Source organism: Bubalus bubalis, chromosome 10 (assembly GCF_019923935.1).
Source record: "Bubalus bubalis isolate 160015118507 breed Murrah chromosome 10, NDDB_SH_1, whole genome shotgun sequence".
NCBI lineage: Eukaryota > Metazoa > Chordata > Mammalia > Artiodactyla > Bovidae > Bubalus > Bubalus bubalis.
Window position 1 is genome coordinate 81924078 of NC_059166.1, and position 24780 is coordinate 81948857.

General features: G+C 40.6%; 1 protein-coding gene and 1 long non-coding RNA gene across 6 annotated transcripts; one reads left to right on the forward strand and one right to left on the reverse strand.

Moving 5' to 3' along the window:
* Positions 1 to 9939: 9939 nt before the first annotated feature.
* Positions 9940 to 13099, reverse strand: TPBG (trophoblast glycoprotein). 5 transcript variants are annotated; one of them, XM_044924491.2, is made up of 3 exons: positions 12964 to 13033; positions 12635 to 12707; positions 9940 to 12233 (listed from the first exon to the last, which is right to left on the reverse strand). In XM_044924491.2, exon 3 carries the CDS (start codon positions 11881 to 11883, stop codon positions 10621 to 10623), a length of 1263 nt encoding a protein of 420 aa, XP_044780426.2. In that variant the 5' UTR covers positions 11884 to 12233; positions 12635 to 12707; positions 12964 to 13033; the 3' UTR covers positions 9940 to 10620. The 5 variants fall into 5 exon arrangements, with proteins under 5 accessions (XP_044780426.2, XP_044780425.2, XP_044780427.2 ...); XM_044924490.2 differs by having other exon boundaries at positions 12603 to 12707; positions 12964 to 13000; XM_044924492.2 differs by having other exon boundaries at positions 12587 to 12707; positions 12964 to 12984.
* Positions 13100 to 13120: 21 nt separating this feature from the next.
* Positions 13121 to 23142, forward strand: LOC123327781. Its single transcript, XR_006542479.1, has 2 exons — positions 13121 to 13258; positions 22805 to 23142. It is a non-coding gene; the product is annotated as an uncharacterized LOC123327781 (long non-coding RNA).
* The last annotated feature ends 1638 nt before the right edge of the window (positions 23143 to 24780 follow it).

The window sequence follows — 24780 nt, forward strand, 5'->3', positions numbered from 1 at the left end:
GTCACAATGAAAAACACAGCCAAGCCTTGCCCTCCCAGAAAATCCCGTATGAGAGTAATAAACCTTTTTCGTTCCCTCCTGATGCACCTGTGGTGTCAGCAGGCTTGATCACCCACACTTATGTGGGGAGGCAGTGTGGACCACATCCCCGAGGGAACAATCACATCTACGCACATCACTCCCTTGCTCAAAGACCTCTGATACCTCCCCACTGACAACTGAATTAAATGGAAACTACTGACCATAACCGCTTCCCAAGTGGCACTAGTGGTAAAGAACCCGCCTGCCAATGCAGGAGACATAAGAGATGCAGGTTTGATCCCTGGGTCAGAAAGATCCCCTGGAGGCAGGCATGGCAACCCACTCCAGTATTCTTGCCTGGAAAATCCCATGGACAGAGGGGCCTGGTGGGCTACACTCCATAGGGTCGCAGAGAGTCAGACGCAACTGAAACAGGTTAGCATGCATGCACACATGCACAGATAGATCTTTGTAGTGTCACTTTCCACTTTTCTCCTGGATAAACATCATGCTTCAAATGCTATTGTTCTAGAACATGCTTGGTCCTTAGTTGCCTTCATTCTCTTTGCTTATGCTCTGTCCCGAGTTTTCTCTTCTACTATCTCCATTGGTCCTTCTTCAAGTTCATCTTAAAAGCCAATCCTCCATGAACACTTCTCTGAATCTTCCAATTAGATAAGCTCTCTCCCTGCTTTGAACTTCATATCACATGGTTTGAATCTCTGGCAGTGTTTTATCATATTCTGCCCTATAACAGTCATTCACATCTTATTGCTCCTAAAGGTCAGGCATTAACAGCACATGTCCTGGAAACAGACCAAAAAAAAAAAAAATTCCCACATCTGATTCTTGCTACCTAGTTGTCCTTGGGCAAGTCACCTAGCATCTCCAAGCCTGTTTTCTCTTCCAATGAGAGGAGTAAGATCTTATATGTGAAGGGTTTGCCTAGTATCTGATTCATACTAAGCACCCAATAAAATGTTAGCAATTATCATTATTTATCCTCTCCACTAGATCAGAAACAATTTTATTTCAGAAATTCATTTTTTACTCTAATGCAACAATGTTTGGTATATAGAAAGCACTGAATAAATATCTATTGAGTGAACTGAATCAATGGTTCATAGAACTTCAATGAAATTTTAAAGCAATTTAACCATAAGATTAGCATAATTAAATCACATACACACATCTAATTCTAAGAACACACAAATCACCAAAAAGGAGAGAATTCAGGAAAACAGGTTTGTCTTCCAAAAACTGCTTGCTAACTTATAACTAATTTTCCAGACATTCCTCCACACCCCATACCACCTCTCCCAACCCTGCAACATGCACACACACAAACACACATATAAATGAGTTATTTAGTTAGCTATCTTCTAACTCTGATATTTTAACAGAGCAGACATTTTTGGACTAAAAACAGTGACAAATTAAATAACAGTTTAAACTTTCTAGCTGTTCAAAATCGTGTCCACAGATCATTCAGCACTCTATAAGAAATCTGATATGAGACTATAAAAATATACAATGAACAATGCTATTCTACATTAAATATTCTCAAATAGACATCAAAAATATTTTTAGAGTTTAAAAAAAATGATTTCCATCTTTTGCAGTGAATCTCATTCAAGGATCTACTTTAAGAGAAAAATGGGAGATGTATTATAATAGAAACACAGGTGAAAATACAGGGAGATGTATTATAATAGAAACTCAGGTGGGTTCAACAGTGCTTATTAGAACATTAGCAAGAAACATCCTCTTTGTGTAAAATACCTGATTGTCTGCAGTACTTTAAACTATTAAAATAGTATTTAATGATAGTGAGGAATGCTCATAACATTGTAAATGAAAAGACAAGGTATAACATAATACAAACAGAAGGTGGTTTCATCAATATTAAGGTGCTTTTTCCTTAGTAATAGGACTATTCATGGTGTTTGTCCCCCTGTATTTTTAAATAATCTGCAAGAAAAATGAGTTAATTTAAAAATGTCCTTTAAATGTTTAATAGCTATGTGTTTGCCATGATCTGTAACTACAGAGGGACTTTGCTGGTGGTCCAGTGGTTAAGACTGTACTTCAATGCACGGGGCGCGAGTTCAATCCCTACTTGGAGAACTAAGATTCCCTGTGCCACATGGCACAGCCAAAAAATAAATAAAAATAACTACAGAATGTGTCTAACTGAAAGAGTGAAGTCGTCCTTGAATACATTTAACTAGCTGTATTGTCATAAACTCAGAAAAGCTACATCGCACACAGAAAGGTACATTTGTAAACTGAGCAACCTAGTGTTTCAGTCAGTCCAGTTCTCTACTGTGCCAAGTCGTCACCTTGAAATGTTATGTATCATGGTTCTCTTTGAGGAAAGAAAACACAGTTGCACAAAAATGACTACAGCGGTTCAGGGTTGGGGAGAACTGTAAACTTCCACTTTAAAAAAGCCTCTCTTGGTAACATCTTCAAGCCCTGGAAAACATATTCTCAAATATTTGCTTTTTCACAAAAAGTATTATAGTTGGTCATATATTAAGCTCTGGCTTCCTTAAAAGCAAATGTATCCTTATATTCACCACCTTCAAAAGGGAACCAGCAGTAAATCCTATTATCAGAAAATGTCAGCTAAACATAAATTGCATTTCTGTTTTTATCAACATTTCCATACAGGTTTGTGATATGGTAATCATGATCTCAAATCTTACACTGTATTTTCATTTTCAGTAGTCAAGCAAACCTAATGAACTTCCATGTAACACATTAAAAGGCACCAACAATAAATTTTTCTCAAAATTCACATAGATGAGGAAGTTTCTGTGATCTGTGACATGCATACTACAAGGTGCAGATGTAGAGGTTGTCACGAGGTCAGTCCTGTATATATAAAGACAATGAACTTGGCATATCAGCAGCAGGGCTGGCAGGATCTGGCCCATCAGTCCACTGGTTTTCCAGGGTGATGATGGATTTGCATTGATTTAGATTCCCTGTTTGGTCTCGGTCCTCAGAGAAAGGGAGGCAGCCTGCACCTGGAGCTGGTGTGGGCCTGGAGAGCCAAGCATGCAAAGCTGTCTCACCTGGTGACTGAGTGACTTCACGGCCATGAACTTGGTCATATTTGTTTGTTGTTCTCGCCAGCTGAGCTAACTCATCTTTTAAGATAGAACTACAGAGGCTAGTACAGCTTTCCAGCATTTTCTTTTTCACTTCCCAAGAAATACCACCATTAAATTTCTGAAATACTTCCTATTATATGATGGACTCATGAGCTCAGAGGAGCTTTACAGTAATAAGATTTCCTATGACCAAATTATTTCAAACATATTTAAGCATACTCAGGGGTCTAAATGTCTTTTTCATCATAGGGGACTGGAATCAAATCCCTTATGATTATACAGTAGAAGTGACAAATAGATTCAAGGGATTATATCTGATAGAGTGCTTGAAGAACTATTCGTGACATTGTACAGGAAGCGACGACCAAAAGCATCCCACAGAAATAGAAATGCAAAAAAGGCAAAATGGTTGTCTGAAAAGGCCTTATGAATAGCTGAGAAAAGAAGAGACATGAAAGGCAAAGGAGAAAAGGAAAGATAGACCCATCTGAATGCAGAGTTCCAAAGAACAGCAAGGAGAGATAAGAAAGCCTTCCTTAGTGATCAATGCAAAGAAATAGAGGAAAACAATAGAATGGGAAAGACTAGAGATCTCTTCATGAAAATTAGAGATACCAAGGGAACATTTCATGCAAAAATGGGCACAATACAGGACAGAAATGGTATGGACCTAACAGAAGCAAAAGATATTAAGAGGTGGCAAGAATACATAGATGAACTATATAAAAGAGAGCTTAATGACCCAGATAACCACAATAATGTCATCACTCACATAGAACCAGACATCCTGGAGTGAGGCATTAGGAAGCATCACTAAGAACAAAGTTAGTGAAGGTGATGAAACTTCAGCTCAGCTATTTCAAATCCTAAAAGATGATGCTGTGAACGTGCTGCACTCAATATACCACCCAATTTGGAAAACTCAGTGTGGCCACAGGACTGGAACAGGTCAGTTTTCATTCCAATCCCAAAGAAAGGCAATGCCAAAGAATGCTCAAACTACCACACAATTGCACTCATCTAACATGCTAGCAAAGTAACACAATTGCACTCATCTAACATGCTAGCAAAATTCTCCAAGCTAGGCTTCAACAGTATGTGAACTGAGAACCTCCAGATGTTCAGGCTGGATTTAGAAAAGGCAGAGGAACCAGAGATCAAATTGCCAACATCCTCTGGATCATAAAAAAAAGCAAGAGAATTCCAGAAAACCATCTGCTTCATTGACTATGCTAAAGCCTTTGACTGTGTGGATCACAACAAACTGTGGAAAATTCTTCAAGAAACGGGAATACCAGACCACCTTACCTGCCTCCTGAGAAATCTGTATGCAGGTCAAGGAGCAACAGAATTGGACATGGAACAACAGACTGGTTCAAAATTGGGAAAGGGGTATGTCAAGGATGTGTACTGTCACCCTGCTTATTTAACTTATATGCAGAGTACATCATGCAAAATGCCAGGCTGGATGAAGCACAGGCCAGAATCAAGACTGAGAAATATCAGTAGTCTCAGATATGGCAGAAAGCGAAGAAGAACTAAAGAGTCTCTTGAAAGTGAAAGAAGAGAGTGAAAAAGCTGGCCTAAAACTCAACATTTAAAAAACTAAGATCACGGCATCCAGTCCCATCACTTCATGGCAAATAGATGGGAGAAAATTAGAAGCAGTGACGAATTTTATCTTCTTGGCCTCCAAAATTGCTGAGGATGGTAACTGCTGCCATGAAATTAAAGGTGCTTGCTCCTTGGAAGGAAAGCTATGACTAGCCTAGACAGTGTGTTAAAAAGCAGAGATGTCACTTTGCCAACAAAGGTTTGTATAGTTAAAGCTATGGATTTTCCCGTAGTCATGTATGGATGCGAGAGTTGGACCATAAAGAAGGTTAAGCACCAAAGAATTGATGCTTTTGAACTGTGGTGTTGGAGAAGACTCTTGAGAGTCCCTTGGAGTCTCAATCCTAAAGGAAATCAACCCTGAATATTCACTGTAAAGACTGATGGTGAAGCTGAAGCTCCAATACTTTGGCCACCTGATGCAAAGAGCTGACTCATCAGTAAAAACCCTGATTCTGGAAAAGACTGAAGGCAGGAGGAGAGGGGGACGACAGAGGAAGAGATGGTTGGATGGTATCGCTGACTCAATGGACATGAGTTTGAGCAAGCTTTGGGAAATGGTGAACAGGGAAGCCTGGCATGCTGCAGTCCATGGGGGCACAAAGAGTTGGACACGACTGAGCGAATGAACAACAACAGCAACAGGGGTCTGAAACTCATTTTTTTTTAACACACTGAAAGTTAAATTTAAACAAATATAGTGAATGAGTGCAAAGCAAAAACAATAAAACAAATTCACATCAATTGCCTTTTTAAAAATTAGCCATGAGGATTTCAAAGGTCTCAAGTTAGATATTTAGCAATACCATCATGTGGTCAAAAAAGGACTGGAAGGGGAGGATGGAACCTGAGACCTAGTCCTGGTTGTTGCTGTATAACAACAGATCACAACTATTAGATATTCATTTGTAGGGTAGAATGAGAATCTGGGCTTGACACATTTAAGAGCCCATCCAATTTTAAAATAGTGAGAATTCAGATTCTTGTTAAAAATACATAAATCATATACTAAATATTTTTTAAATCTAGATTTTTTTGTTTAACCCATGGCAAAGTTAGAGCTGCAAAAATGTTTTAAGGTAAGAGATGACCTCTTTTAAGGCAAGAGAGAGTAACATGGAAACTTACATTACCATATGTAAAATAGCCAATTTGCTGTATGTCTCAGGAAATCCAAACAGGGGCTTTGTGTCAACCTAGAGTGGGATGGAGAAGGCAATGGCAACCCACTCTGGTGCTCTTGCCTCGCAAACCCCATGGACAGAGGAGCCTGGTAGGCTGCAGTCCATGGGGTCGCTAGGAGTTGGACACGACTGAGCGACTTCACTTTCACTTTTCACTTTCATGCATTGGAGAAGGAAATGGCAACCCACTCCAGTGTTCTTGCCTGGAGAATCCCAGGGACGGGGGAGCCTGGTGAGCTGCCGTTTATGGGGTCGCACAGAGTCGGACACAACTGAAGCCACTTAGCAGCAGTAGCAGAGGAGTGGGATGGGGAGGGGGATGGAAGCAAGGTTCAAAAGAGAGGGGATATGTGTATACCTATGGCTGATTCATGTTGAGGTCTGACAGAAAACAACAAAATTCTTAAAGCAATTATCCTTCAATAAAAAATAAATTAAAAAAAAAACTGAAAAAAAAAAGGTAAAACAACATAAAACCAGCCTGTGTTTTTAATCAAACATTTCTAGGAATGAAAAATACCTATACAAAATACCCTGAAGAAGCTGTTTTTCTCCTTCTAAAACACAGGATCACCTGGACAATACAGAATATATTTTCTTAAACTATTTCAAGCACAGCACTGCAGAATTACTGAAAGATTTTAAAAAGACATCGAGGTCTTTTGCATATACAATCTAGAAATCTCATTTCCTTCTTCCCTCTCCTTTACTATGAAAAATCCTCACACAAGTGTAAAAGTGAAACTTGAATCTCATCTGAAAAATGTCTGTCTTCACTTTAGGATGCTGCTCTCTGAAGGATGGATGACTAAATGGATTTTGGAGCAGGAAGAAAGCACGGGCCAAATTGGTTTTAACCTTGCACAGATGATAGCAAAGCTTCCCAAACTTGAGCTGCAAAGCCTCTGATGTCGTCAAGTAAGTAAGTCCCATATTTGGAACACAAGTCTAAGATGATGAGATGGTTGGATGGCATCACCAACTGGATGGACATGAGTTTGAGCAAGCTCCGGGACTTGGTGATAGACAGGGAAGCCTGGCGTGCTGCAGTCCATGGGGTCACAAACAGTTGGACACAACCAAGCAACTGAAATGAATGACACACAGAATCCCTAAGGAAACAATGACAGTTCATTTGGGATCTTTTTTTTTCCCTTCCCACTTTAGTTAAGACAGAAAACAAAGCTGTAACTTATTTCTGATTATATATTGAGGTGACCATAATCCACATTTGCTCCCAATTAAGGTAATTTTAAAGGATTTACCATTTATTTCAACCAATCTTTTCTCTACCTCTGGGGGGGAAAAACTTATCTATTATCAGTCTTTCAATTTAAGCAGCCCTTCTGTCTTTAAATTTTTTATTTAATGTGCTTCAAAGACTCCTCACTTTGTAAGAAAAATCTGTCAGTTATAAGGTATAAATGTGCCTCATGGGTCACTATTGAATCACATGGGGCAGCAAAATTGATGATACATGTATTAATGTTGCAAACTGAATTAGTCCATTGAAAGGGGGGAGTTGCAATTCAGGGTCAAGGTATATTAGCCTAAATTCTTGCCACTTTAAATTGAAATTTATTGGACATTTTAATAACCTTTTAAATTGAGGGATTTATCAAGTGCTTACATTTTTAAGTATTTTTCTAACTTTATTCAAATGAAACTGGTAAAGAAAAAAGGGTGTTTTCTGCTGAAATCTTTGCTGAGTAACAGAATGTATCACCAAGCAAAGTAAATTTCAAAAATGGATTACTTGTAGGTTTCTAGAATCGATAATGCATAATGATACCAAGAAACAGTGTTTAAAACAAGTGCACCTCAAGTGATGATACTGTCATTTTCTTTTTGCCTATTCTGTTATCCTTATTGGATTTTTGTAGTACCTATCTGCCAAGGAATTCAGAATGCATTAGAAGCTTATGCTGTGTTGTGCTTAGTGGCTCAGTTGTGTCTGACTCTACCCCATGGACTGTAGCCTGCCAGGCTACTCTGTCCATGGGGTTCTCCAGGCAAGATTACTGGAGTGGGTTGCCATGCCCTCCTCCAAGGGATCTTTCCAACCCAGGGATCGAACCCAGATCTTCTGCATTGCAGGCATGTTCTTTACCAGCTGTGCTACCAGAGAAGCCCTACAAGCTTATAGACTTAGAGTATTATAACCATACAATAGAATTGTTTTCAAACAGTAATATTTTTTACCTTAAGAATGTGTATTGCCATGTTTTGGGGAATAGCAAGCAGTGATATGCTATTAAATTGGGAAGATTATACAGAGGAAGAAGCAAGAAATCAAACCTCAAAAAAGCCATCACTTAACAGGCTAAAAACTCAGCTTCACTGTACCACAGATTCTGCTTCAGTGAGTTGATGATGAGAAAATCTAGACTAACCCATCTACTGCTTTCCTGGATCTTAGATAAAGGTCAGTTTTAACTGTTACACTCTCACATGATGAAATAATTCTTCTGAACAGAGACTCTATAAATATTACAACTGGTTGTTTTGTACAATACCAGCAGACTTACCAATGAAAGTCCATTGGCAGTTTATTCCTAAGATGGTGTGCTTTTATTTATTAGATGTTTTTGATAATTTGGCATCATCCTTAGGAAATAATGGCAGCTGGCCAGTTTATGAATTCCTGGTGAACATTTAAAATGTTTAATGGAATATTAAGTACCATATATTTAACCTTTTCTTAGGTAATTATAGGATCTAAAGTATAACCCCAAAATAATGAATACTATTTCATAAAATGAGCCTTAGAAAACTTAATATAGTTAAAATTAAAATATCATATCTGTCTAATCTAAACAAGGAACAAATTCAGATATTTTTAGCTCTATTTTGAAAACTTCTGAGCTTAACTCAAAGAGGGAAAATGTTTCTATTCTATTCTAAAAAAACATTTCTACAACTAAAGTACTACCTAATCCTATTTCATTTATAAAAATATGGAAACTTAAATTTTATTTCAAATATAAAACTCTCTAATCATTTTAAAGGGAAAGAAGGGCCCTAAGACTTACTGATACAAATTTACCTACACTTTAAATTAAACAATAATAGCTAAATTAAGATCACTTTATATAAGAGGTTAGAGATTAATGGAATTTACTCTTAAGCTTAATTGGCAAATAATAAACTGAAAAAAAAAGAAATTCTTGCCTATCGTTGACAATACCACTTCATTAACCAATTGCTTTTATTTACCATTAAATGTGATTCATTCTTCATAAAGGTGTATATGCTAACTTCGAATTTAACTTAGCAAAATGTCCCGAAATTCTTAAATACTGAATTGAACATAAGAAACTCATAGAGACACTTGTTTATAATTATAGACAGTTAGCTCTGGGTATTTCCTCAAATTCATATCATACCATGAGAATTTTTTAAGCACATTAGCAGGGTCTCTGATAATCAAACCATCAACCCTGTATGTTCCATTTTATGCATTTAAAAAAATATATTCTCAAGAAAATCTAAGTTCCAATTTACATTATGATATTAGGAATTTTTATTTACATTTTAAAATCTTTTATTTTAGAATATTGTCTTAAGACACTTCACTTTCATACATTTATTTGCATTATATTTGTTTCACACTCTGCTCTAAAAATCCACAGAACAATTTTCTATGGAGGGTTGTATTATGTAACTAATTTTGTTCTGTCCTAACTTAATCAGCCTAGGAAGAAACCCAAAATGTGAACTGTTTGTCTTACAGAAATCTTCCTTCTTACCAACTTCATAATGCTTTTACAAAACTGTTTAATGAATAGCATTAACTTTCACATGAATATTCAACTTCTCTATGTAAATTGTGAAAGGATCCACCATCTCAAATCTATCTCCAAAGCCTGTCTGTATAAGACACTGCTCCTGTTTCATTCTCAGCTATAACTAACAGCTTAATTATCAGCAGAACCAAAACCATTCAGTATCACTGCCCCTAATCCTTTTTCAAATAGCAAACTTGAACACAGCTGTAATTCTTTTAAGAATCTTTATTGAATTTTTTTTAACAATTTAGTTTGTTGGCTCTCGATGCAGTTTATAAAAAAACTTCAGCATAGTTTCATATAAACTGCAATCAAAAAAGTAACTTGTCAAGAAGTTATCTGAAGTTGCAAGTTATTTTTTGAAATATGCAGAACAGTAAAATGTAAGCATGCTCTCGGATGCAGGGGCTCCTGTGGACTATGGAGTTACTCTGAAGAGCTTGCTAAGGTCTGCAGGCAGTTTATGAAATGCAATCATTCTCTCCACAATTTCGGTACATGAGAATAAAACTGATATTTATGAAATAAGTCTTTTTCTCAAAAAAGTTGAGGCAGCTTTTGTTGAATGCTATCAGTGAGAGTACACTTGCTACACCTTGAACTGTACTAAGAGAAAAACAGCCAGGAGGCCATGTTCATGCTGAAACTTGAAAACATCCCTCCACACATGTTGAGTTCCAAGAAGGAAGAGGATAAAACACTATGCACAGTTGTTCATCGTCCCACAGTAACAGAACACACCAAGAAACTTTACAGAAGGAGGGAGCAAATTCCCTTCGCTGCTTTCAGTCAAGGTCACTGGCGGCTACAGTGGAGGGTGGAGGTGAAGCAAGCCTAGGACGGGATAAAGCTGAAGTCTACATCTCATGCAGAGTTGTCCTGGTTCTGTCCTCAGACATCCGAATTCGAGCTGAGGTTTGTTAACCTGGGGTCCGCATTGATTTCGTATCTGTAATGATACCCTTCCATGTGATCCCTACAGGCATCTCTGATGTTATGCATCCACTTCTTTATCCCTTTGCGGTTCAAATACAAAACCAGGAGGAAGATGGCGCCTATCAGGGCTAAAACAATACCCAGGAACACATAAGACGTCTGCAGGGATGGCGGGAGGATAGGGTCACAGTCCAGATCGGAACTGTTGAGTTCCAAGAGAACCCGATGCCTCATTTTCTCCGGGAACGCACAGGTGAGCCTGCCTTTGCCCTGCACTACCTCGGTCTCCTTGAGCCAGGCCACCATGTCCACCATGTGGCAGTCACAGACCCAGGGATTGTCGTCCAGGAAGACCCGGACGTGGGGCAGGCTTTGCAGCTCGGCAAGGGTGCCGTTGCGCAGGACCTTGAGGGCATTGTCCTCCAGGTGCAGGCTTTCGAGGTGCGTCAGGTTCCGGAAGGACACGTGGGTCAGGCCCACCAGCGAGTTGTTGCGCAGGTCCAGGTGCCGGAGGCCGGGCAGATGGGCCAGGACGTCGTGGGGCAGGTAGAGGAGCTGGTTGCTGGCCAGCTCCAGGCGGCGGAGCCCCCGCAGCGCGTGGCCAGCTCGCAGGGCCGCCGCCACCATCCCCTCCAGGCTCAGGTTCTGCCGCTCGGCCGCGGGGAGCTCGAGGCGGTTCAAGATGAGTTCCGCCAGGGGGCTGGGGGCCGCGACGCTGGCGTTGCTGCCCGAGAAGGCGAAGGGGCTGAGGTCGGCCAGCGGGTTGTGGCTGAGGTCGAGCTGGCGCAGGCCGGGCAGGTGCTCGAAGGCGCCGGCGTCCACCTCCTTCAGGCGGTTGCCGCTGAGGTTGAGCGCGGCCAGGTCGGCCAGCGGCGGCCGGCGGGCGAAGGCGCCGGCGGGCAGCACGGCCAGCTGGTTGCCCGTGAGGAAGAGGTTGCGCACGTAGGGGGGCAGGTCGGCCGGCACCTCGGTCAGGTTGCGGTTCACGCACTTGACGGTGCGCGCCGCCTCGGAGCACTCACACGGCGCTGGGCATCGGCCCGGCAGCGCGGGCTGGCCGGACGCCGCGGGAGCCGGGAGCGACGCCGAGGAGGTGGAGGAGGACGCCGACGAGGGGAGGGAGGTCGAGGAGACCCAGCCCAGGAGGACCAGCGCCAGCCGCGCCAGCCGCAGCCGCCCGTCCCCGGCGACTGGGCCCCGGGAGCACCCCCCAGGCATCGCGGCTCGGGTGTCCCCGGAGCCGGGCTGGGACGCCGCCCGCTCCGAAGGTTCGGGAGACGGGGCTCCGGAGGGCGCGGGCCGGCCGGAAGCTTCTGGAGAAAACTTTCCTCTCGTGGGAGCGGAGGAGGGCCGCCGCCAACGCCGCCGCCGGAACTTGGCCAACCCCCTGGCCACCGGGCGTCCCCCTCCCGGGGCCGAGTCCCCCGCCCCGTCCCTCCAGAAAGTACGCACGGCCGGTCAGGACGCTCGGCTCAGCGCTCCTCCTCCCGCTCGTCTTGCGGCCGCCGCCCCCGGGTGGCACCTCCCGCCTCTTTTGTTGGCGCCTCCCGCAGGATCCGCTGCGCGACCTGGGACAAGCGGGAGACAAGCGTGAGGCGTGGTGGCGCTCGCGGCTCCCCGAGGGCAGGAATCGGCCGCCGCGAGCCAAGCCGACCCCACCGGGTACCCGAGACCTCCCTCCGAAAGCCCTTCCGGGCCTCGCCTCCTCCAGCGCCACGCACATCCTTACCCAAGCAGAGGGGCAGGCGACCCGAGGGGCGAAGCACAGTCTTGCTGCGTCCCGAGCCCTCACTATATATACCCTTCCCAGCTCCCGCCCTCCTCCTTTCCCCGATCAGACTCTTCCCCCGCGTCTAAAGTTCTTGCTTAATTCCCAGCGCCTCCCGACTAAAACTTCTCCTTCCCAGCTCCTTCCCCCCACCTCCTCCGCGGACGACCTGCCTTCCGTGGTCTCCGCCCCTGCACGGACCTCTCCTCCAGGTCCAGGTTGGGACGCAATGGAAGTTTCAGGTTACAGGAGTCTTTTGATGTCTTTCAGGACCCTGACGGATTAAGTGGAAAGCACTCGGCTGGCGCCCCCAGCCCGCGCCCCCGCCAGCCCCATCAGACCCGAGGGCGTTCAAGTCATCTCCAAAAGGGAGGCGGGGGTGAGGCCGCAAACAAAGCGGCGGTGGGACCCCCGGACCTGTGCTAGTCTCCTGCCTGAGGATGGGGAGGGGCCCCGGAGCCGCCCCCCAGGCCCCTATTCCCCCCCGCCCCCCAGGCTCTCGCCTCCTCCGCTTGCTCCCCGGCGCTCACCTCCGCACTCGAGATAACTCCCAGTCTCACCAGAGTCGCAGCGACTTGCCCGTTCCGCGCTGCGGGCGCCGACTCCTCGCACCCCAGCCCCTGGCCCAACCTCCGCAGCTGGGAAAAACCAACCCGGGGGGCGGGGAGGGGGGGTGCGGAGGGCCAGGGCTGCCGGAGAAGCTGCTCCGGCTGCGCGGCGAGCCTGGGCTGCGCTCGGTAGCGGGATGTAAGAAAGGAGAAGAGAGGGGGATCTAGACCGCGCGCCTCCTTCTGGTGGAAATTGACAAGGAATGTGCCGGAAAAGGTGAGGGAATCCCTTTTTCTCCCCCTTTCCCTGGCATCCTTTGGTGGTTCCTCATTTTGCATACTGGGTTTTACCTTGGACTGGAACAAAACCGCTCGTGCATCTCGTGAAATTCGCCCTGATCTGGGCACTTAAAGCGGTAACCAGGTAGATTGAGGCATAACAGGGCAGGAGCGTAGGGAAATGAGCTGCAAATGTACAGCGGCAGCACGAAAACGCCCAGCTGCCTGCAAGGGAGTTTCGGAAAGGCTCCCCAGCCAACTGATGCTTTAGACTGCCAACTTTGGATTTAGGTGTAATTAATCCGTCCCCACCTGTCCCGCCCCCCTCCCCCCGCACTTCTCGGATAGTTACGGAACTTGTGAAGGGAAGAGAGCCAACTGGAAGAAGGGAGAGGGGGAAAGATGGGTGGAGAAGAGATTCACTCGTGATTCATTAGTTTTCCTGCTCCCCAAATTAAAAGCAGAGGGAAGAAAACGGCCGCCAAAGCGTCCTAGAAACAAAAGGCAAATAACGAGGACGTGAGTCACCGGAAAGCGGACCCGCCCCCTCCCCATTCGTGGCAGCCGTGTGTCAGTGCAAGTCAGTTAGATGGGAGAGTTCGCAGGGTGGGGGTGGGAGGCCGCCAAGGAGAACAGAAGTTTGGTAACCCAAGTCTGACGCCGCAGGATGCGCCCGGTAGGCAAGGAGCAGAGAGGCTAGGATTGGGGTAGGAGACGGAATGATTGATTACAGAGAGGATTTGTTACCCCGGAGAGGTTTGGGGTCCTGAAAGCTCTATTCTTGTTCTCTCAATGAGTGTCTGTCTCTTTTGTCCCGAAAAAATAATTTCCCTAGAAGAGTGAGAAAGTGCTGGTTATTCAAGGTTCTTCATTTCAGAAAACTGAGAAAACAGTTGCAAAAAAGTAAGATCTGGTAATATAAAAAGGATCCAATAAGGAATGCCGAAGTTTGTGCCTATGACATGGGCCTGCCTTTAGTGTGAAGGAAAGATCCCAATTCTCAAGTCACTTCTTGATTACTTTTGTGGGAAGAAATAGACTGCACCGCCAACAGCAAGAAGGGCCCAGGTGAGACCTAGAGGGCGTGAAAACTGCAAAAAATTTGTGCAAAAAGCCAGTTTTGTTCATTTGCATCCTCAGCACTTTTATCTAAATCTTTTTCCTGTTTTTAAAAGTGCTTTGTAATACGAATGTGAAACATTTTCAAAAAAAGAATCTCAAAAGCTGGAGTCATGTTCTGTATCCTGATGGTGGTGGTGGTTACATAAGTCTAGACATGCGTTAAAATTTACAAAACCTTGTACACTGAATTAGTTTTACTGTATGATAATTTTTAAACAAAATTAGTTATTCATGGGAAAAAAAAAATACTAATGCTCTGCCTTGGTATTCTGGTTCTGCTCTATTGAGGAGAGTAAGAAGATTCTAAATATCTTTAGAATTTAGAAAGATATATTCTCATCTGATCTCACATCAGCTCGGCAATATAGATACCAGTAGTTATTCGTATAATTATTCTGTTTTACAAATGAAAAAACTGGGGCTCTGAGCTGAGACTAATTCACATTGACAGTGTCTTTTACTTGCCAAACCTCCTGCTGATCACTTTACAGAAATCATCTCATTTGTTCTTCCCATCAGTACTCAGGTAGATTCTCTCACTCCAGTTTTAAAGAGGAGAAAACTGAAGCTGAAATAAATTATATAACTTGTTCTAATGTGTGGTTGGAGGTAAGGACTGGGCCCAGATTTGTCTGCTTTTCATGTGTATCTCACATTCCACCTCTAGGCAAAATTGAGGCACTTGTGCAAAGTCGTACACTGCATCCCTTAGGCAGAACCAAAGCCTCTCCCCTGGTTTGCTTTCTCCTTATTTTCTTCTACCTGCCTGCAGCTGGCAGTTAGTTGGTTATGGCTGCTGAATCAGGACTCAGAAATGTGGGGTCATTTTTAGCTCCAACACTTACTGTGTGGCTTCAGTATACTTCTGTTTCTTAACCTGTGAAATAGGACCACTAATAAAACGTTATGACATTTCCATGAGAATTGAGATAAGATATCTAACATGCTTGGCAAAATTGCCTGTTATTATTGTGTTATTCTTAATCTTCATTACTCTCCCGCTTGCCATTTGTTTTGTACCCACCAACTCACTGTAACTATGTTAGTTATAGGAGTCCAAGGATGGATAGTCTAAGGTCTTCTTCAAGTAGAATTGCCAGATTTAGCAAATAAAAATACAGGACACTCAGTTAAAATTGAATTCCAGGTATACAATGAATGATTTGTTAGTATGAATATGCTCCGTGCAATATTTGGGATGTACCTATGCTTTAAAAAAAATCCCTTTTTACCTGAAACTCTAATTTAACTGGGCATCCTATATTTGATCTGGTAACAAAAGAGTTCATAACCTGGTGGAAGAAACAGACAGAAATAAAAGCTTTCATTGCATAACACTGAGGGCAGTTTACTGTGTGTATCTTTCCAGTCTCTCTGTTTGTATATATTTTACTTTTGTTTCTAATATTTTTATATGAATGGGATCATAGTCTATGTATTATATTATTCATGATTTTAAAAATTTTAAAACAACTATGCCTTGTTCTGTGTCCATACTTTCTTTGTTTTAAAGATTGCAAAATGTAGTGTGGACTGTTTAACCACATTTTAAAAACTGCCCTGTTGAAAGACAGTAAGATCAGTAACTACTTTTTGAAGAACTCTCCTTCAAGTGAGAAAAGCTTACTAGGATGAGTTCTATTTTGATTGTCTTAAGCATTTAATTATCCGAAATTATCATACTTGCTTAACTCCTGACAGCTTGAAAATTTTTTGTGTGTGATGCTATTTACATGCTCTAAAGCAGGACAGAGAATTTCAAAGCACATTTTCCTCCATTTATTCTTCCCTTCCAAAATAAAAGAAGGATCTGAATGTCCTAATGGAGAAGAACCAATCTAGTGTATTTCATAGGTCACATTGTAGCCTCCAGGAAAATGTCTCTGCACTATTATTTATGCAGCACATTGTTTCTCCAGGGACCATTTTTCTTCTAATGACCCAGAGGAAAGTCATTAGTAAATTTTTGAAATATTGCTGTTAAATTCTGGGAAGGCAAAGAACAATGTAGTATTAAAAAAAAAAAAAAAAAAAAGACGGATGATTATGGTTACCCCAGTGGTAACCAGAAGAGAGAAACCATGTGGTCCAACACGGACAAACATCAAGATTATTTGAGACTAGTTAATTTTGCAAATTAGCAAAGGAACTGAAAAAGGTGAACACTCTCAAATCTAAAGAATTTCTAAAACAAAATTAAACATTGGTGAACATCAACCACACATGTTGTAAAACCATGAATCAACACTTAAAACCAGAACAATCAATTTGACAGTTTGCATGAAAAAAGTTATACATTCATGAAAAATATTTTTAATTGCTAATGACTAAAAAGAAAACTCATGTGCTGATTTCAAATCATTTGAGAAAGAAATAAGCTTCTTATCTGAGATATATACACTAAATTAAGTGAAAATATCAACTTCGGAATGGGTTGAAAGGACATATTTGTTTCATGAGTCAATACAATGGGAGTTGAAGCTGGTAAAAGAAAAAGTGAAGCCATTTCAGGATTTATCAGAAATTAAATAATTACTAAAAATAGAACAAGCTAAAAGGCTGTAATATTAGAAAGATTGAACTGGATGGAAATATATGTTTCTTTAAGAATGGGAAAATATTGAAAGGTAAAAAAAAATAATTCTATAGCAATCTGTAGAACTTTCCAAATAACATTATAGGATTATTCAACTTTAAATGTGTTTAACTGTCTAAGACCTTACTGTATACTTCTACCTATTTGATGTTCTTAGAATATAAAGGTAGATAGGATAAAAATCTCTGCCTTCAGACATCTCACAGTCTAATGGTGAACACAGGCTACCTACCAGTTACAAAACAGGGTGAGTGCAAAGGGCAGGGGGACTAGGGAGATTGAAGAAGATTTCTTTGGGGAAGTAATACCTGAATTGCATTTTGAATTAGTAGGAACTTGCCAGACAGAAGATCGCCAAGTTGGTGGAAAGACTCAGAAAACTTGTTCAGTTCTAAAGACCACATGGGGAAAGAGCACAGCAGAGCACGCATTGGAAAGTGGTAGGAGCATGGGTTTACCTCATGCGAAGAGTTGACTCATTGGAAAAGACTCTGATGTTGAGAGGGATTTGGGGCAGGAGGAGAAGGGGACAACAGAGGATGAGATGGCTGGATGGCATCACTGACTCAATGGACGTGAGTCTGAGTGAACTCCAGGAGTTGGTGATGGACAGCGAAGCCTGGTGTACTGCGATTCATGGGGTCGCAAAGAGTCGTACACGACTGAGCGACTGAACCGAACTGAACTGAACTGGAATACGATTACTGCCCTCTATTCAAAAAAGTTTGATTTCATCCTGTAGAGCTGGGAAGCCTCCAAAGATACTCAGCAGGAGAATGACGTGATTAGGTGTGTATTTTACAAAGATCACCTTCGCGATCTATTTGAAGGATAAATTCACAGGCAGAGAGACTAGGGACACAGAGAAATTGGGAGAGCCAAGTGATAGATGTTGAAGAACTATAAACCAAAGCAGTGTTAAAAAGATTGACAAGGCAGAAACAGTTATGTAGACCAGTGTTCTCCAGGGTGACACTGCCCCTAGTGGGCATTTTGGATATTTGTTGGAAGCATTTTCTGGTTGTTATGGTCAATGGGGAGAACTACTGGCATTTAGCCTGCAGAGGCCAGGGATGTTAGACATCATGCAATTAAAGGGACAGTGTCATACAATGAAAAATTATCCTGCTTCCCACATGACTTTCAAGTATCCATCTAGGCATTCATGTAGGTGAAAACCTAAATAACCATCCTACATTTAAATTGCAAATACTTATAGAATGGTTTTAGTATATGCTGAATTTTCCAGGAAGGCAGCTACTGTGTTCATCAAAGGAAAAATAAATATTGTTTTATTTGGGACGCGACCAAAATTGTGTCTCTGACAGCTGTGTTGCTCATGGTATTTGAATCACTAATACAAATCAACCATATCCGTGTGCCTTTGTATTTATTGCATTTACAGTAATTCTTATTTCAAAATGTCTAATTGAAAGACAAACAAATTTCACTATTAATTTGAATCTTAGTCTAATTTCTCAAGTCCTAGCCTGTTTATACTGAGAAGGCAATGGCACCCCACTCTAGTACTCTTGCCTGGAAAATCCCATGGACGGAGGAGCCTGATAGGCTGCAGTCCATGAGGTCGCTAAGAGTCGGACACGACTGAGTGACTTCACTTTGACTTTTCACTTTCATGCGCTGGAGAAGGAAATGGCAACCCACTCCAGTATTCTTGCCTGGAGAATCCCAGGGACAGGGGAGCCTGGTGGGCTGCCGTCTATGGGGTCGCACAAAGTCGGACACAACTGAAGCGACTTAGCAGCAGCAGCAGCAGCCTGTTTATAAGTGTGTGTGTGTGTGTGTGTGTGAGTCACTCAATCGTGTCTGACTCTCTGACCCCATGCACTGTAGCCCACCACACTCCTCTGTCCATGGGATTCTCCAGGCAAGGATACTGGAGTGGGTTGCCATTCCCTTCTCCAGGGGATCTTCCTGACCCAGGGATCAAACCCTGGTCTCCTACATTGCAGGCAGATTCTTTACCACTATGCCACCTGGGGTGCAATTAACACTTCACTAGGTCTTCTAGTATAGACATTGGAGAAGGAAATGGCAACCCACTCCAGTATTCTTCCCTGGATAATCCCAGGGACAGAGGAACCTGGTGGGCTGCCATCTATGGGGTCGCACAGAGTCAGACACGACTGATGCGACTTAGCAGCAGCAGTATAATCATTTATATATTATACTACCTGTTATTTATTAATTATGCTCTTATTTCTCTTTTATATTATAGTTAGTATAATATGTATTTTTTAAATTTACATGAAGGTATGCTTTATATAAAGTCTTAATAAAATGGTTGTTTTTAAAAAGGTTGAAAATAGCCCATATAAATACTTGAGGTAGAATCTATAAATCTTGTTGATTTATTCAGCATGGAGGGGAGAATACAAGCATTTATAATTCTAAAACATATGACATAACAGATAACTTCTATATTTTAAATGATGTCCAAGAGAAATCCTAATAATTCTAGATGGAAGAGTCAAATTTACTGTAAGGAAGCTGAAAAATACCTAGAGGAGAGGATAGAACAGTGAACTTATTCACTTAGAAGACCTAGCTTATTTGTTTGTAATTATTGTCTTTTCAAAAGAAATTGTAATAAATATTTAATTCAGTAGTGTTACCTAATACTCTTTTTCTAATGTAAATTAATTCAACTTTGAAGTTGACATTGAAGATTTTCCATTTATCTAGTTCTTGCCCAAACTGGGTTCTAAACCAAAACTGGAATTCAGCCCAGCAATGGGAGCAGTTACAATTGTAGCTACCATCCAAATTTAATTAATTTCAATTAAATTTAATACAGTTCAATAAATGTTTACTAATGTGCCTTTTTGTGTGGAATTCACTTTGTCTTCCAAATAGAGCCATCTCCAAAGCCAGAAATTTTTCTTAAAAATTTTCTAATTCTGGCACATTGATAGGCAGTCTAGTGCATGTCCATGGCAGAGGTTCAGCAGATAGACTTGGGCCGAAGCTTAGATATATGACCTAGGTGTCTTTAGTCTATTTTCCAAGTCATATCCGGTGAGCTAAAGGACATAGTTCAATAAGTTGCCTGTAGCACTGCTTGAGATATTTAAAGCCAAAAAGCAAATATTTATCAGATTTGGTTTAGCTCCCCCATACAAAAATCCAGAAGAGAAGACTGAAAATATTGTAAGTTTTGGAATAGAAATTTATCACATTACCTTGGCAGTGAAAAAAAATGTTTAACTAGCGAAACAAGCCAGCATCAAATCTTATGGCCTGAACAATGAGTGGATGTTATGTGTCTTCTGTAGTTAATAACAAATATTTTAATTCATTTAAAATGTTAGAATAAAGGAGTTGGGTATAAAGTACATGTCAAAGGATACCTATTTTGAACTTGAACAAAAGCCTGCAGGAGAAATATGTGACATAAAGAGAGACTTGAAACCACAAAGTACTGGTGATGATGACAAATGATGACATTTGCAAAGAGGTGATATTCAAAATAGTTTACAACTAGTATGGTTCAGTCACTGACCACTAAATGTTTAATAATCAGACCGGATGCCACCTATCAACAAACAATAGGGCTTTGCTGGTGCAAGCTGCCCGAATACAAGTAATTACCCTGTAAAGGTTTCTGATTCTCTTGGCACCCTCCACAGTACAGGTAATCACTACAGTTGTTCCGTAACTTCTAAGCTTTACCATAAGAAATTGGAAATCTTCTTTAAGAAAATAACCAGTAGGGTGAATAAATTGAGTTTATTCATTATGTGTTAGATAAGTAATTTTGAAGGGTGTAAGGGCTTCTAGGCCCTGTCCTGAGAACTGGGGATGAAATGGTGAATTAAACAGACAAAAGCCCTGTTTTCATGGAAATTATTGTTTCTATCAATTTATTAAATCAGCTCAAGTGAGAGAAATCTAGTTTCCTCCCTGGAGAAGGAAATGGTAACCCACTCCAGTAATCTTACCTCGAAGATCTCATGGATGGAGGAGCCTGGCAGGCTGCAGTCCATGGGGTCACAAAGAGTTGGACACGAATGAGCAACTTGACTTTCACTTTTAAAAATTGAATTAAATTATTTTGTTATTAAATGTAGAAAACACATTAGAAACAGAGAATTTATAACAAAAGTTTGTCAACTACTTAGCTTGACAAATCCTAACATTTGGTTTCTTCTTCAAGTTTCTTTTGTAGATAATTAAAATGACAAATTGGTAAGTTTTGACATCATTCAAGGAAATTAATGAATTCATCACCCTCAAAAGTTTTCTCATGACCTTTTGTAATCTCTCTATCTACATGTCACCCCCACCCCAAGCCATGCCCAGGCAACCACTGATTTGATTTCTGTCACTATAGATGACTTTGAATTTTCTAGAATTTTATATAAATGGAATCATATAGTATGTGCTCTTTTTTCATCTGGATTTTTTTCGCTCAACATAATTAATTTATGATTTATACATGTTATGAGTATCAGAAATTCATTTTCATTTCTTTACTAAGTAGTATTCTGTGATATGGATATAGGAAAATTTGTTTATCCCTTTACCTATTGATGGACATTTGGACTTTTTCCAGTTTGGGGCTATCACATATGAAGCTGTGATAAACATTCACATTTGAGTCTGTGGGCATATACTTTCATTTCTCTTGGGCAAATATCAACAGGTGGAATTAGGTCATATGGTAGATTCATTTTTAACTTTATCAGGAATGCCAAACTGAGTTTCTAAAGTGATTATACCATTTTACATTACTTCCCATTAGTGAAAAAAGTGTTCATTCTACGTTAGTGAAGAAGAGTTCCAGTTGCTCCACATCCTTCCAATACTTGATATCATTACATTTTTAAATCTTAGATATACTAAATTGTGTGTAGTGGTATCTAATTTTGCTTTTAATTTTTCAGTGATGTTGAGCACCTTTTAATGTGTGTATTTGTTGCCTGTATTTTCTTCTTTCATGAAGTGTCTAATCAATTGATTTGTCCATTTTTTTTATTGAGTCATTTGTCTTCTTACAATTGAGTTTTAAGAGTCCTTTGCATATGTATTCTAGCTACAAGGAAATAATAATAGAGTTCTACTCCTAGATAAACATCGTTCAAACTCCTAATTTAAGGAAAATAATAAAGATTCTGCAGTTATTGAAGCAAAATTGGCCCTTGTCAAGAGAATAAAAAGTTAACTGATTTTAGGTTTTTTTTCTGTTCTATTAGATAATGGAAGAATTTGGAGTTCTATGAATAGACTGAGTTTTAAAAAAATAATTTCTTTTTTTGAATATATAATGCATTTAAGCTGTTGAAAATTCAAAAGTGGAAGAAAGGTTATAAAAGGAAAACCTCCTTTCACTCCTGTTCCTTGACTTTCCATTTAACTTCTCTACAGACAACCAGCTTTTATCAGGTTTCTGTTTGTATCTTTCCAGTTAGATCTTATGCAAGTGTATGCAAATTCCATTTCACAAATTTCCATTCACAAAGTGAACACTGCAGGTTGTTCTGAACCACATTTAACTGAACCATGAGACTCAGAGATTCTACATTATTTGGGTACTAAAGAATTCTTTAATGGGCAGACAGTATTCACTGGACAGTGTAATTAGCTGCCTCACTTGCTGTGTAATAAACCACTGAAACTCACTAAATAAAAAAAACTGAATAAATCACTGAAAACTCAGTGGCTTAAAACAATTCTTTATAAGCATAGCTTATGCATCTGTATGTTGGCTGAGGATTGGATGGTTTGGCTTGGACTTGGTTGGCAAACTTGGCTAAGCTGGGCTGGCTCATACTTCTACAAATTGATTGGTGGGTTCTATTTTAGGTTGGGCTTGACTGAAACACCTTATCTGAAGACAGTTCTGTTCCAAATGGATGTTACGTTCTTCCCAAGACCAGTGGAATAGCCCCCGAGGCAGTAGAAGCACAAGAGCAAGCAAGCCTAATCCATGCCTTTCAAGATACTGCGTCCATCACATCTGTCACCATGCTGTCAGCCAAGGCACATCACATGCTAAAGCTGATGTACCACAATTTATTTCAACAACCTCCCATTAAGAGATTATTAGCTTTTCACTATTACAAGCAATGCAGCCATGTCATCTTTTGTATATACTAGTATCTCTTTGAATAAATGCTGAGAAGTGAACTTCGAAATTAAAAGATGAGCTTTTGTAATTTTGATAGGTATTGGGAAGCACTGTTTAGAGATTATTGTAACTGTATATTCCCATCAACAATATTGGGGCTATATTATCATTTTTTATTTTTACCAATCTTGCTCATGAAAATGTTATTTTTGCATAGCTCTAACTTGTATTTTTTAATTATAAGTGAGGTTGACAATCTTTTCATATGTTTAAAAACAATTTATATTTCCTCCTGTTCATATCTTTTGCTCATTTAGTTCCAATGGGTTTTTTAATTTTTTTCAATTGATTAATATATCTTAAAGAAACTAATACTTAACCTATTAAATTAGGGCACTCACACCCCCCCCCAAAAAGCTCCTATAATTAAAAACAACAAGCAGAACCATAGTCTAACCAGTTCACCAGGGAGTCAGTGAAAGAGAGAGCTAAGAAAAGCCCTCTTTGTCAAAACAAATCTTAGAGATGTTTTTAAATGAGATGGTGTTAATTTAATGTCTTACCTCAGGCTGCCATGCCATAAAGCCATAGTGAAATGCCATAAGCTGAGTGACTTAAACATTTTTTCTCACAGTTTTAGAGCCTAGAAAAGTCCAAAATCTAGGTATTGGCAGGGTTGGTTACGGTCTGAGGCCTCTTATCTTGGCTTGTAGGCAGCCATCACCTTGCCTGGTGCTCATACAGCCTGTGTGTATGGCCAAGAAAGGAAGCTCTGGTGTTTCTTCTTCTTCTGGTAAGAATTCTAACCTCATGGGAGCCTCCCATTAATGACTTCATCTAAACCTAACGACCTCCAGGGGCCTCGCCTTCTAACACAAGCACATTGGGCTTCAACATATGAGTTAGAAAGTGGGTGGATGGAGCCACACAATATTCAATCTTTTATTTTAAACTTAACTTTTTCAATAAACAAAATAATTCATTCTAGTTATAAGCTGATATAAATGAATATGTCTTCATATTTCTTTTCTAAACTAATTTAAAGTACAATTGTATATTTTGCTTGTAGTTGTACTGTCGGACCAGAACATATAGAAATGTAATATATTTGACAATAACAACATCAAGAAGGTAGGTGAGAGCAAAGCTGTGTTGTACTAAGGAAAGGACCCCTGATGGTAACTTGAATCCTTAGAACATAAATAGGGAGCCAAAATCAGTAAGAAAGGTTACTCTAACAAACTCTGATAAACTTGTTCCCATCTTTTCTCAGCCTGTTTAATACATATAAAATTATATAAGATAGTACTATTGGTGGATTAATAGCATATATACATGTGACATGTATAACAATCATAGTAGGAAAGGGGAAAGAAAGACTAACACTGCATGGAAGTAATGTTTCTATATCACACTGTAGTTAAGTATGTTTAAATCTGAAATAGATTCTGATAATATGTACATAGTAACCCCTAGAGCAATCACTAACAAAATAAGTTTAAAAATAGTGAAAAAGTAATCACAGTAATTAAAGTACTACTCTACAAAATATTCACTTAATTCAAAATAGAGCAGTAGGGGGAACAGAAACAAAAAGACATTAGTTCAGTTCAGTTCAGTCGCTCAGTCATGTCTGACTCTTTGCGACCCCATGGACTGCAGCACGCCAGGCCTCCCTGTCCATCACCAACTCCCGGAGTTTACTCAAACT